Source organism: Lissotriton vulgaris, chromosome 1_1 (assembly GCF_964263255.1).
Source record: "Lissotriton vulgaris chromosome 1_1, aLisVul1.2, whole genome shotgun sequence".
In the NCBI taxonomy this organism is placed as follows: Eukaryota; Metazoa; Chordata; class Amphibia; order Caudata; family Salamandridae; genus Lissotriton; species Lissotriton vulgaris.
Window position 1 is genome coordinate 1,477,738,531 of NC_141685.1, and position 13,564 is coordinate 1,477,752,094.

At 42.4% G+C, this 13,564-nt stretch overlaps 1 protein-coding gene across 4 annotated transcripts in view; it reads right to left on the minus strand.

The window, feature by feature from the left end:
• Positions 1-13,564, minus strand: part of MAGI2 (membrane associated guanylate kinase, WW and PDZ domain containing 2) — a 2,816,921-nt gene that overhangs the window by 983,313 nt on the left and 1,820,044 nt on the right. For all 4 annotated transcript variants that reach the window (XM_086967329.1, XM_086967327.1, XM_086967326.1 and 1 more), the window contains one exon: positions 10,131-10,343. In XM_086967329.1, the coding sequence (XP_086823455.1) occupies positions 10,131-10,343 (213 nt within the window). The remainder of the gene's footprint in view (positions 1-10,130; positions 10,344-13,564) is intronic.

Consider the following 13,564-nt stretch of genomic DNA (forward strand, 5'->3'; position numbering starts at 1 on the left):
AAAGTCAGTTAGAGCAAGACAAGCATTCACTAGGATCCTGGCGATTCATGCCCGCATGCAAATGAGGGAATGCCCTCTTATTAAAGCGCTGTCGCTATATGTGTGCCAGCACTATCTGTATAACAGAAGGGGCCGCACAAGTGTCTGTGGCCACTTCTGTAATACCAAAGTGTCCTGTGGATGTGCAAAGACGCCGCAAATGCCCGTTAAGTCTTTGGTGCACTTTGTATAATACGACCCTAGATATCCATTGTGAGACGCCCAGCAGCTTTACACCACCAGCATGTGAGATTATAAAAAGTTAATACCAGAGCTGACAAGCAGTTTTGTGTACTGCAGGCTAAGCTGCAGCGCTGACACACCAGACTAAGCTTGCATGCTTCGGTAGTAACAGCACCCGAGATCCCCTGCTATATTGGCTCATGGCAGCTTTCCACTGACACAGACTGCATTACTTTTCAACATTATGTTTAAACAGCATATTTATGTATCTTGGTTTTGGGACCAGGACGTTTCATTCTTGCAACATTTTACTACACAGTGGATTACTAGCACAACTAGCACACATATGGCTTTAGTTAAGTTGTTGAACTCTGCATTAACTGGGAATTACTGGGCCAATTCAGGCAGGTAGAGCATGCCAGGAACCCCATGAAATGACTGTAATTAACTTAACCCTGAGCCCCGAGCTCTGGTTCTTAAGGATTTTTAGTATAGTTATAAATGGCCTCTGCTAATAACATAAGTGTCTAGTTGGGGGAGAAGCAGCAGTGGGTAATGTTTGATATCCATTATGCAAAGAAGGCTTGGAATCCTCATTCATTTTCCAAACCCATACCTAAGCGAAAAGGGCTTTGATGTTTCCTCTGTCACATTGGATGAGTGCAACGAAGTGCTGCAATAGATGTGTGACCAGCTAGACAGAGTATTCCTTTGAAGTAAGAGAGACAAATTATTAAAATCAGCAAGCTCTTAGGCTGAGAAAGATCTGAGAGGGGAGCAAATATTATTCTCTCACCTACTATTTTAAGATGGTGCTTTCAGGAACAGGTTTAGGCATAAATGGAACTTTAGGTAAAAACCTCTTTCGCCTCCCATGACCCTGCGAAGCCTGAGGCCCAACCTTACACAGCCCTGTTACAGTACTTCTCTCCAGCACACCTATGGCCCTTTTTTGCTGCCTCCCCTTTATGTCCTTTGACACTTGCACCTCTTCCCTTGTTTCACTTGTCAGCATCCTCCAGTCTGGACTCATCATTGTCCTCTCCAGGACTCCTTCCCTAAAAAGGCACTCTTGTGCATCTACAGTAATGCTCACTCCGTGCCAAAAGAACACATTTGTTTCCGGGATGATTCACTTCAGTTCCACCTAGCCCTTTCTTCATCACATAATCCAGGCTCAAAATCTTGTCTAGCCCCAATACCGACATCACCTTACCCAATGGCTATGAATTCATCAGAAAAGATAGACCCCTTAAAATCGACAGAGATATTGCCAACTAACCCTATGAAGGTCTTATCATTTCGGTCCCCTCCACAGAATCCTATGACTGGCTGGCATACATCACCTATAAAAAAATTCCCAAGCTACATTTTCTCCTTTGTACCCTTATGTACAGACTTCCTAGCCCTAAAAAAAGACTTCAGCTCCAGAAATCTGGGCCTCTTTTTTTTTTTTTTTTTTAGAGTTTTATATAGCGCGAACAAGACCAAAGACATAGGTTATCAGAGCGGTTTACAGGAGCACCAGTTTCGTTACATGAGAACACATTCATTTTTTGTTAGGCACAGGGAGATTAAGTGACTTGCCGAGAATCACAGGATGTGAGTGTCGTTACCAAGACTCAAACCCGGTTCCCCTTCTTTGAAGTCGACCGCTCTAGCATAAGGCTACATCCCCTCCCCCTTGGCTCTTTCCCTGTTCGGTTATTTCAGGCAACTTCAGTCTGCACTTGGAAAACATTTCAGATACTGACTCTCTCTACTGATGGATGACTTGTCTTCCTTAGGTCTCCAACTGTTGGCTTCTGATCCTAGTCACACTGGTGGAAACACTATCCTATTTTCTCAAACCTAACTAGCATCATTTTATCCCCGCCCTTTGTCAGTCAGGTCATTCCCTTCTTAGATTACCTTCCCCCACTTCACTACAGAGTTTGGAGCAGCATCACATGTCATGAGATGGAGAAGGCTCTAGCTTGAAACTCACCCACTTGAACAGATGTTCTAGAGAGCTCAAGTGCTCCTACAAAACTCTTGAGTGTACTTGTAGGCATACCAACTCTGCTGCAGACAGACTGGCCTTCATAGCAGCCCTTGGCAATTACCAAAAAAACATTTCACAGTACCGGTTGCAGTCACTTTGTTGACCGCATTTGAAACAGAAATAATTCCTCTTTGGGGATTATCACCATCTTAAAATAATTCACCTAAGTGGATGCCAGCTCCCATGCCATTACCCAATCCCAGATCCTTTGATCGACAAAATCATTACAATATATTCCAATTTCAATTCCCACCTGAAACTACAGATGTTTCCCGTCCAGATTTCCTATTTTAAAATCCTGGTGTTGTTGTCAGCCTGATGAAAACCATCACATCAGGCTCCCCTTGTGAATCATGTCACATTTTTAATCTCTGTCCGACCATAGAAGCCTCGGCACTCATTCCCTTTCTGATTTCTCAATCATTCTTCCTGAGGTGCCTCCTGCCTAGGAACACACAAAAGTCATCCTGCACCTGCAAAAACACAACCATAGATCCAGAGACCTTCTCTAACTATAAGCCCATCTCCCTTCTGCCTTTCCCTGAAAAGATACTGAAGAAATTGGTCAATTCAAAACAGGTTACTGGACGACTCTCAATCGGGTCTCCAGCCCCTGCACAGCACCGGAACTGATCTTCTGACCACTTACAGCGATATCCGATGTACCCATGACTTTTGTGCCCTATTGTCCCTATTAGAAATGTGCCCTTTTGGTAGGGTCACCTTGAATTTTCTTGCTAAACTGTAATTGTTATGGCCATATAGATTCATGCACACTTAACTCGAGTTAACCAATAATAAAGTGTTTGTACTCCTCCTTGTAGCATGCTGAAATTGGTATGCACCTGGTTTGTATATTTAACTTATCTATACGTCCCTAGATCATGGAACAGGGTGTGTAAGTTACTTGTCACTCGAGGGCTGTGGCACACATCGTGCCACCCACAGCAGTGACCCAGCTTACCATTGTAGCCTTGCAGTTTTAAACTGACAATCTGACTTAGCAAAATAAACCCTTTTGGACATGTCTAAACCTTCCTTTTAAATATTAAAAGACACTCCTCAGTAAGCTTGCTGCCCATAAGGCAGGGTACATAGTACCTAAAAGTAGGGCATGTAAAATGTCACTGCTCTGCATGTCATTACATTTAAAAAGACCCACTAACAGTTTTCACTATAGCAAGGCTGTATGCTCCATTGGAAAACAAGGGCTTACTTTATAACAACTGATAATGCTAATTTCGGTTTGGAAGCACCAAGAAAGGATTCTTTTAATGGTAATTCAAATTCCAATTTAACAGTAACATTTAATTTTGTATAACTATTAAGGAAACTGTACTTTTAGAAAGTTACCTTACCCCTGAATGAAGTCACTAAAAGGTAATCTGAATTATGTTCTCACACTTCTGCCAGCCAGTAATTAGAATTTGAGTAGGTGTGAGCTTGCTTCAAGAACAGGGACAAAGATCTTAGGTGTAGGAAGGTAATGTAGTGTCATTGACAGGATGGTCTGTGGGCCGGGCACAGAAACTTGATAAACTTCAAAGAGACCTATCCTGTCACAAACAGATATAGCTAACACCCAGGTCTATGCCATTCTTTTTTCGCCACAGACAGATCCGTTATGATCGCAAAAGGGCTCTTGTTGACATCACAGTGTCAAGTTCTGCTAGAGTGTCAAGACATGCTTGACAGGTCTGCTGGGGTTTACATATCACACTTGAGGACACTTCAAAGGGTGAGAGCCAGTTGCTAAAGCAATTCTTGTGATTTGACTGCCTTTCTGGAGATGAACCCTGCTTTGTTCTATCGGACTTCTGTCTATGGGTTATTTGGGAGTAGAGGGACTACCTCAACTGGATTGTGGGCGTCAGATGCGGGAGGACACTGGGATTACCATAGTACCCTCCCCTTACACTCCCCAACCATCAGAGTCCTTGCAATTCCCCAAAATAAGTAGGGTTATCCTAAGGAATGGTTACATCATTGGTTCAGTGCCCTGGGGTTACTCCCTCCCACTAGCTCGTGCCAGGCATCCATGTGGCGTCTACATGTAGCAACTTCGAACACTTTGGGGACCTATGGAAGACCAGCAGATGACTGGACCTGCTGTTTGTGATCTCAGAAGAGTCATGAAGACTCAGCCTGTTCTTCTTCTTGTACTCAGGAGTGGACACCAGGTGTCATAAGGCTGACCTCCTGGTAAAACCATAGGGACACAATAAGCTAGAAGAGGTCTTTTTCTGCAACTCCCCAAATGACCAGTGTCCACTTGAACCTAGATTGGACTCTCTTGTGTGCATCCAACTGCCATCCTGTGAGTCCTTAAGTGCCCCCGAGGTCCTGGGGAGCTCTAGAAGTGCACTGTTGTGGTGGTTTGGGAGTTAAAGACCTATAGTCAGAAGGTAAAATATTTGACCAGGACGAACCTACTTTGTGTATCGGACCCATGCTCCATCAGGGTCAGTGTAATATTGGACCTAGGTCCAATTCTTCTGAGACCATTGACTATCATTTGCACCTTGTGCTTCTTCACACTATTTCTACAAAAAACTTTTATAAAATCATATATCCGGTTTGCCCAATTGAATTTTTGTCATTTTAGTGTCCGTTTGTTTATTACATTTTAGTCTGTATAACTAATTCATTTTGGGATTTGTATTGTTTTGCATTTTCAAGTTATTAATATTCTAGTACTGCCTAGGTACTTCAGATATTGGATCTAGGTTACACCTAGTCTGCTCTGTCCAATGGATACCAGGGAGCTGAGCTCAAGTTAATTAAGCAACTTTAGTGGTCCACCCGGTCAAGGATTTTGTGATTATTATTTGAGGTGGGTATTCAACTCCCTCAGCTAATATTTTCAATTTCTAATAGTCCCTGATCCTTACAGATCTATCGGCGACCTTCAACATGGTGTGCCTTTATGCTTTGGCTTAAATCATCAGATCCTTTTTGTTTGATATAATCTCATCCAGCTTGTTATCTTCTCCTCTTAAAATACTAACCTCACAAAATCTAGTTTCTCACATAAACTCAGCAGGTAGAAAATTGGATGTGCATGTCTTGTTTGGACTTACACAGTGCCAAAACAGAGATGATGCTGTTTGGGATGGCCACAACACAGTGATCTGATGTTCTGTGGCCACAAGAACTAGATGACACATTCAACCTTACAACTCCTCAAGAAATCTTGGAATCATTCTAGATTCTAACTTGCCCAGGGTGCTCCACTCGAGGCTTAGCCATACTATTGCTCTTCGTTGCTGCACTTTCAACCATGAGTGGGTGTTGCAGGATTCCTCGTCACTTCTGCAATTTCTGTTTACATCCATCACTCCTCTCATCTTTCCCTGCCTGTGGCTTTTTTCTGTTTCTGCCACATGCAGACCTTGAATACAATTTTAGGATATCGTCCCAGATCCAATGAATTGGTCGCATTCCAATGTATCTGGTGTTCTGCCTGTGTCAGGCCACACTTTTCTAGGATGACATTCCTTATTACTCATCTATTTTTGCTGATCATTTTTGCATATGCAGAACAAAAAAAAAGGCTAGACAGCCTTTTTCGTGGTACTTCACCTAGCTATAAGTATGTATGAATTGCAGACAGTCATGTATGTATTATATTGTTTGACTGATTCAGATGCTCTGTCCATCACCACCCCCTTTTGTACCGTTTTTATATATGACCGTAGCCATTGTGAAGTATCAATATAACAAAGATCATGAATCAGATCAAAAGCTTAGTACTAATGGAGAATGATTGTAAATTCAGTCTTTAGTTAAAAAAAAACTTTTATGTTCATAAAAATAAAAATGTATGCACTCGTATTAAATAAATTGGAGTTGTAGAATGTGCCTGGAGTGTGCTTTCTTTTTAAGATTAAAAATACCTTTTGTATGATAAATGAAAAAAAAAATAAACAGGCTGAACATAAATCTAGGGAAGATTGTAGTGTACGTCTTTGGTGTCTTCCATCCAGTCCATCCACAAACAGGTGGTCTGTGGTCGCAAGAAGGAGGTGACAGGTGACCTAGGTTGCAGCCTCCTGCTCTGGTATCATGTTGACTCTGGGCAAAATGTTTCCTTGGCTCCCTGTAGATCCAACCGCTCATCACAAGGCATCTTGATAATAGCAATGTCATATACATCAGCAACTCCTCCAGCCTCATAAAAAACTCCAATTCTTGCAAAACGTGGCAGCACACTTAGGGCCATATGTATCATCATGACCATTTGAGATTTCTAAATAGCGATTTTTAAGGAATCGCTATTTAGAAATCGCTAAATGGTATGTATGTAGGAAATTGCTTCTTTTTAGCGGTTCCTTAACATTCCTAAATTGCGATTAGCAAATTGCTAATCGCAAATTTCCCAATCATTTCTATGGGCCAGGAGGCCCATAGGAATGAAGGGGAAATTTGCGATTAGCAATTTGCTAATCGCAATTTGGGAATATTTTCAAGGGTGCAGGGGTGTCACAAGAACACCCTGCTACACCCCTGAAAATGACATGTGTGGGCATATGGCACACATACATTCCATAAGGGCATGTATGAGCGTCATATGGCACCTTTGGATTTTAAATAAATTGCTTTTTTAAAAGAATTCGCAACTTACCACCAACTAGAAGTTGGTGGTAATTTGCGAATCCTTATGGGCATTTTTGAATTAATTTTCCTTTGATACATTGCATTTAAGGAATCACACAATTTGCGATTCCTTAAGTGCAATCGCAAAATAAGGAATGGCAAATTTTGCGATTCCTTATTTTGCTGCCAAAATGTGTCATACATACCATTTAGCAAATTAGCATTCGCAAAGGCCAAAATTCTGCGTATTTCGGCCTTTGCGAATGCTAATTTGCTTGATACATATGGCCCTTAGTACTTAATGTCCTCTCTCACACTTATTTCATGTATTTATTAGTAGAGCTCAACTACCCGATGGAGTCCAGGCACTACAGCAGAAAAACCTAAGGTAATAACCTTGTAGTTATACTCAAAAAATCAATAGAAACTTCCTTCGATCTTTTAAATTAAGATCATAAAAGCACATATAGAAGTACAATGATCAACATACAGTTACAGTACATATTGATTAAAAGGCCATGTGAGTATTCATAATCAATTCTTGTATTTATAGCAGAAGAACCAATGGGTGAATAGCCAGGTCTTAAGGCCTTTCCTAAAGGAAAGGAGATCAGGAGAGTTCTTTAGATTAGTAGGGAGAAAGTTCCATAGTCTGGCAGTGACTTTAACATAGATTTTGCCCCCCCCAGTTTGAGAGTGGAAATCTAGGAACCACCACCAACTTTTGAGATAAACATCGAAGATTTCTTGGCAAAACATACCAAAGGAACTGTTTTGTAGGTATTGCGTCAGTGATTGTGAAGAGCCTTGATGGCAATGTAGAGAGCCTTGAAGCCAATCCGCTTCTCCACGGGAAGCCAGTGAAAGGATTTGAGAGCTTGTTTAGCTGAGGAGTGTCTGGGAATTCTTAGAAGTAGACGAGCAGCTGCATTCTGCAGAACCTGTAATTTGCTAAGATGACCCTTCTGAATACAAATGAAAAGGCCTTTCTACAGACTAACTTAGATAAAATAAGCACCGAAAGCAAGAGTCTTTTGGAGGTTGAGAGGTATAAAAGGGAAGATTTTTCTCAGAATTTTAAAGTTAAGAAATGTGGATGACATGATGGCGTTTAGCTGGTGTTTGAAAGACAGGGCTGTATCATAAACAACTCTCAGGTTTTTTGTCTTTGTAACTGAATTAAGGAGCGGGCAAAATTCCTGAGGCCACCTGTTAGGAGACTAGAAAGATGGGTTGTTACCAAAGGGCAAAACCTCGGTTTTGTTTGAGTTTAATTTGAGGCAGTTCTTCATCATCCACTTACTTACCTGTGGCATACAGCTTTGAAACTTGAAAGCTGTCTCCTGAATATTGTTTTAATGGAAATAACAATCAAAGTGTCATCGGCATATTACACCATTGAAAAGCCAAATGATTTAATGAGATTGACCAGAGGAATAACATATAGGTTTGAAAAGGAAGGGATCAATGACGAGCCCTGTGGGACCCCACAGGGGAGTTGAAAAGTATCCGATGCATAGCTATTTAGTTCCACAATTTGCTTGTGTTCAGACAAAAAAGATTTAACTAGAGAAAGAGCTACACCACCCATGCTGATTTCTTGGAGGTGACTTACCAATAGGCCATGGTCAACCATATCGAAGGACACCACTAAATACAGTAAGATCAGGGCAGCGTTTCCTACATTGTCAAGCGAACATCTAATTTCTTCCATTGCAGTAATCAGGGCGAGTTCAGAACCGTGCTCACTCCTGAACTTGTAGTGCGTACAATCCAGTATTTGGTTAGTATTGATAAAAGTTGTCAATTTTTGACAGGTCCTCTCCTCCTATCTCTTCGCTTGGTTCCCATACAAAAGATGGCCTATTTACGTTATTCTGTCACACCCACAGGACACTTCAGTTTTCTGGACCTCAATACCTCGACAATAGAATTTTTTTTACTCTGATTACCCGTGCCTGCCACGTAACTCATGCAGGTATGGTTTTTGTCCCCTGCAGCGTCTAACCAAGTCAGGTGGTTGCTCATTCTTTTACCGTGCCGCCTCTTACTTGAATCAACTGTCCTGTCCCATCCCTGAGCCCAATAAATTACTTTGCCATCTTCAAAAAGCAACTCAAAACCTGTTTTTTTAAGAATTCGTTGTGCAGCTCCTGGCAGTATAGTTCTCAGATCTGTATGTTGATACCTTTTTTGGGGTCAGTTGGTGTCTTAAAAATATACTTCACATAAAACATAATGATAGGTTCAGCGATTTTCGCCAACTATTGCTGCGCTAATCCTATATACTGGGCTCCCACCAGCAGAGTATCAGAGTGCCAATCAGAACCAAGAAATCAGTAAAAAGGAGACTGATGTTGGGGTCTATTCTAGTCTGTGTGAGAGAGGATTGAAAATGGTGCCTGCACTACTCTGTATCTTGGACTAAGTAAGAATGTTCAAAGGATCGGGGAAGCTGGCCCATGCACCTCACAAATACGAACGTGTTACACAAAACAGATCCAGATCCATTACTACAAATGACCTCAATTTCTTAATATCTAACTATCTATTTTGCCTACATCACTGAAAATCCTCACAGGTCTACACATAGGAAAAGCAATTTTGTGTTTGATATCTTCATTTAATTACTTTTGCTACTATAATACCACTACATGATGAATACAAGCCATTATAGGGGAACTATTTAAGGGAACCCATAAATAATATGATTGATATCAAAATGGGAAAACCATATATTTAGAGAAATATCAAAAGGAAATACTGCATGCATAACTGTAATATTTCCTTAATAATAGGTAAGCTAAGGTTTGATAAAACCTTACAGTGGCCTCTGAGTCAGCAATATTTTTTAGTGCTCACACCATCACTTCCTGTAATCATACTAGGCTGCACAAAAGACTGTGCACAATGCTTGGCTCAAATCCAAACAGTTAAATGCACAGATCAGCATGGGACTAGGCCAAAATAGTACAGTATGGTGTAAAAGCTCTGTGTTTGCATTGTAGGGGGATCCTGCGTCCTCCCTCCACAGAGAGTAGAGTGCAGAGTAAATGAAGTCCAACAATTTCTAATTTGTTGGACTTCAACATGTATTTCAAATAATTGCATGAGGGTTTTTATTCCCCAAGGAACAGGCGTTCAACGTGAGCCCTCATCCAGGCCCAGATCAGACTCTGTTGCGTATGTTATTTTTGCACAAGAAAATACAAGTAAAGCAGTGTATTGGTCTGCAGCATGCTTGCCATTACTTCCTCATCCTACTGACCTGGTGTGATGACCATGCCATTGCCATTCGCCACAGGCCTCTCCTCCTCGTCCTCCTCAGGAGGCTCGATGCCGGCCCTCTCCATATTGCTGACAGACTTATTGCGTTTTCGTTTCCCTTCCGCACTGGGGCCGGATCCTGCAAACAGCTGGTCAGTTACATTCAACAGCGTGGGGGGCTCAGCTGGAGGCTTCGGGGTGCCGTAGTAGTTATCTGTAAACAAAGTAAATGTTACAGTTTAAACAGAGTACCTGGAGAATCCTGCTAAAGTTAACCCACCTAGCAATATTGGAAACTAGACTTTTGACAGTGGTTAACCTCCACCTTGCAGAGACTTCGAAGTGTGACATTACCCTAAAGCTGCTTGCTAGTTGGGGGCACAATCCCTAAAGTGCCTAACACTTCATCCTCCCCAATATAAACCTCAGCACCAGTCGGCTAACTCCAGATAAGTGACCCCTACCATGTAAACTTCATAGTGTGCATATGTCAGTAACTCTATGGCTAGTTGCATCATGCTATACACTCTCCGAACCTGTAAGACGATGGTAGAAAAAACAAAGTAGAAAACATAGAAAGTTCAATTAAAGTGTCTAAACACTATTGGATTAAGCTATCTTTGACAGACAGAACAATTCATGAACATCGCTATCAACATATCCATGACATCACTAATCTAGTACGCAAATCGCAAAGGCTGCTATTTTATTGTAAATAATAGGCATCCAGAAGATTGGTAAAGGTGGCACTTCTGCTGACACCGAAGGTCCTTGCATGCTGAGAAATCATCACACACACTGGTCTGACATTCCCTGAGGGGTTTCCAACTCGAGACAAAGACAGAGTCGTTCACTCTCTCCCATCAGGTAATGGGGTTGGATTGTCCCTAGGGGGGTTGTTGGCTCTACACCTACACACACTCTGGGTACACTGAGAGTAGGGTCTGCATCATAGGAGTACGATAGATTACCATATTACATATATGCTGCATATATTCATTGCTTCAGCTCCATGGTAGAAATGTATCTAGTGTTCATTCTTTTGGTGCTTGTAATCTCCTTTGTTTGTTTCTGTCTACTAATCATTGCAGCACATGTATTTTATGCAGGAATAACATTAGTTCAATAAATATTTTTAGTAACATCCCACTGTGTATTCTCTGTATATATCTCTGAGAATAAATGAGCACGAGTGACTGAGAAAAAGGTTCTGTTCTGTTTCCAAGATTCCTGAGTGGCTGCCAGAAACTGTTTGCTCCCTGGTAGGTTAGGGGGGCTTAGAGAGGCACTGTGAGCTAGTTGGTCTATAGGCCCACATATCATGTGGGGGTGTCCAGAATCAGTCTAGGCACCAAGCCCCTAGGTTTTTATGTCCAAACAATGTGCAGATGCTATGGGTCAGTCGGAACTACACAACAAAATTGTTCAGGCATGCAAGTTCTCAGAGTCAAATCAAATCCTTATTCTAGTCTGAGATAAAATAAAAGGTAGTAGGAAAATAGGTGCCTTGTGGTGATATTTTAGGACCAGGTCAGAAGAACGAGGAGGCATTGGAATTCCCCAAGGATGTCAATGCCCAAGGTAGAATAAATTACATTGTGCATTCTACAATCATCCAATGAAGTGGTGTCTTTAGAAATGACGTCACATGGCCTTTGACTCTAATTACATCACATTAATTGACACTGCAACATTTGACCCTGGCAACATCACATTCATCTCTGTCACTAAAGTGAGTTAAACAGCTGTTACATGCAGGAATATTTAACAAATCAAAAGAACATTTTAAGTATTTGTGTCTCCCAGAGCCTTTCAAGGACTCATTAAGAGAGCCCTGAAGGGCAGGATTTTATTTCAGTGCCCCCAGAATTAACAAAAGCATAAGTTTTGTTAATCCTGGTGGAGTGGAATTAACATGGAATTCCCCTAAGTAATGAGGAATTACGGGAGGAATCAGTAATTTAGGGGTCATTTCCACCACTAATTCCCCATTTTCCTCTGGGCTCTCACCCTGAGATTTAGGCTCCTGAATGCAGCTGAAATCTTTAGGTGAAAGTGATCGGATCTGCAGTGTTTATGTTTACTTGATGATTCCAATAAATGCAGGAACTCCTGGTACTGGCTGTGAGAAGTTGGCCTGATATGCAGTGCTCACTATTCTAGTGAACACTATGCATCAGTCCAAACAACCCTTATTGATGATTGGTTGTAAGTCAACCTTATAGACCAGCTATCCTAGTAGCATGGACAAGAGCAGTCTTTAGGCTAAACTCTAGAGGGCGTGCTGAGCCAGCTGTTAAACCATCACATATACCCCTTGAACACCAAGTGAAAGGACACCACACAAGTTGTTATGAAAATAAAAGGATATTTATTTATAACACAACAACCCTGGACTCTTTATGAGGACAGGGTGCTAAGCACAATACAACACTCTTAAAGAAATACTGAAAGTCGCACAATTTACACAAATGCCCGAGGGGCACGAAAAACCATATACTATGGAAGTGGAATGCGAATTACTAGCAGGTAAGTAACTATTCTCAGAGACTTTAAAACCGCTAGGCCAACAATACTGAACCCTTAGATTAGAAGCAGGAGGCCTAGGAACTTTGTGTGCAGAGTGGAAACTCTTACGCGCAATGCGGGACAAAGTCTATGGAGGCTAGTAAATGCAAAGTTAGTGTTCTCGGGCGAACCCGACTAGGTAGGTCAAAAACGAAAGTGGATCTAGACACTTATAGAGTAGTCCTACGCTGGAGCACCGAGGTACTCAATTTACCTAGCCCAGGGGCTGCGGCTGCATAGGGTTCAAGTGACGTCGGGAATCCTCGTTGATGAACCAGGAGCCTGAAGTGGAAGTTGCTGGCAGGCAACCAGTGAAGATGTTCCGGGCTGATCCAAGGATGGATCAGTGAAGAAGGATACCTGTAAGCAAAGGGGACCGAGTTCTGAATCACTAGTCAGTGATTAGGTGGGCACCAGGATGGCACCGGTCGAGGTCACTCAGCCAGGTGAAGAGGTGACACTGGATTCTGCTGCTGCACGGACCAGGGCGCTGATGTCGACCAGGCTGGAGGTATGCGAGCTGTCCCACGTCTGATGTCTGCTGCTGGCGATGCTGGATCCGTTGAAGGAGGCAACAAGCCTTGGCTAAGGCAAGCCCACGTGGCGACACAAAATGGCGTCTGGTGTGGACCAGGAGGGTTCGAGGAAGTTCCCCTTCAAGAGGAGACAAGGGCTAGTCGAGAGGAGCTAGACCAGCGGTGAAACAAACGTAGGACATCGTCTGGAGGGTCACTAGCCAACGGGCAAGTGACCGGAAAACGTGGCAAGCGACACAGAAGCAGAAGGGCCCCACGCAGATCTGGTGGATGCTGGGGGGCTGGACTTCGGTGCTCGTGCTGCTTGGGGTTGGGGCTTCTCTTACCCCAG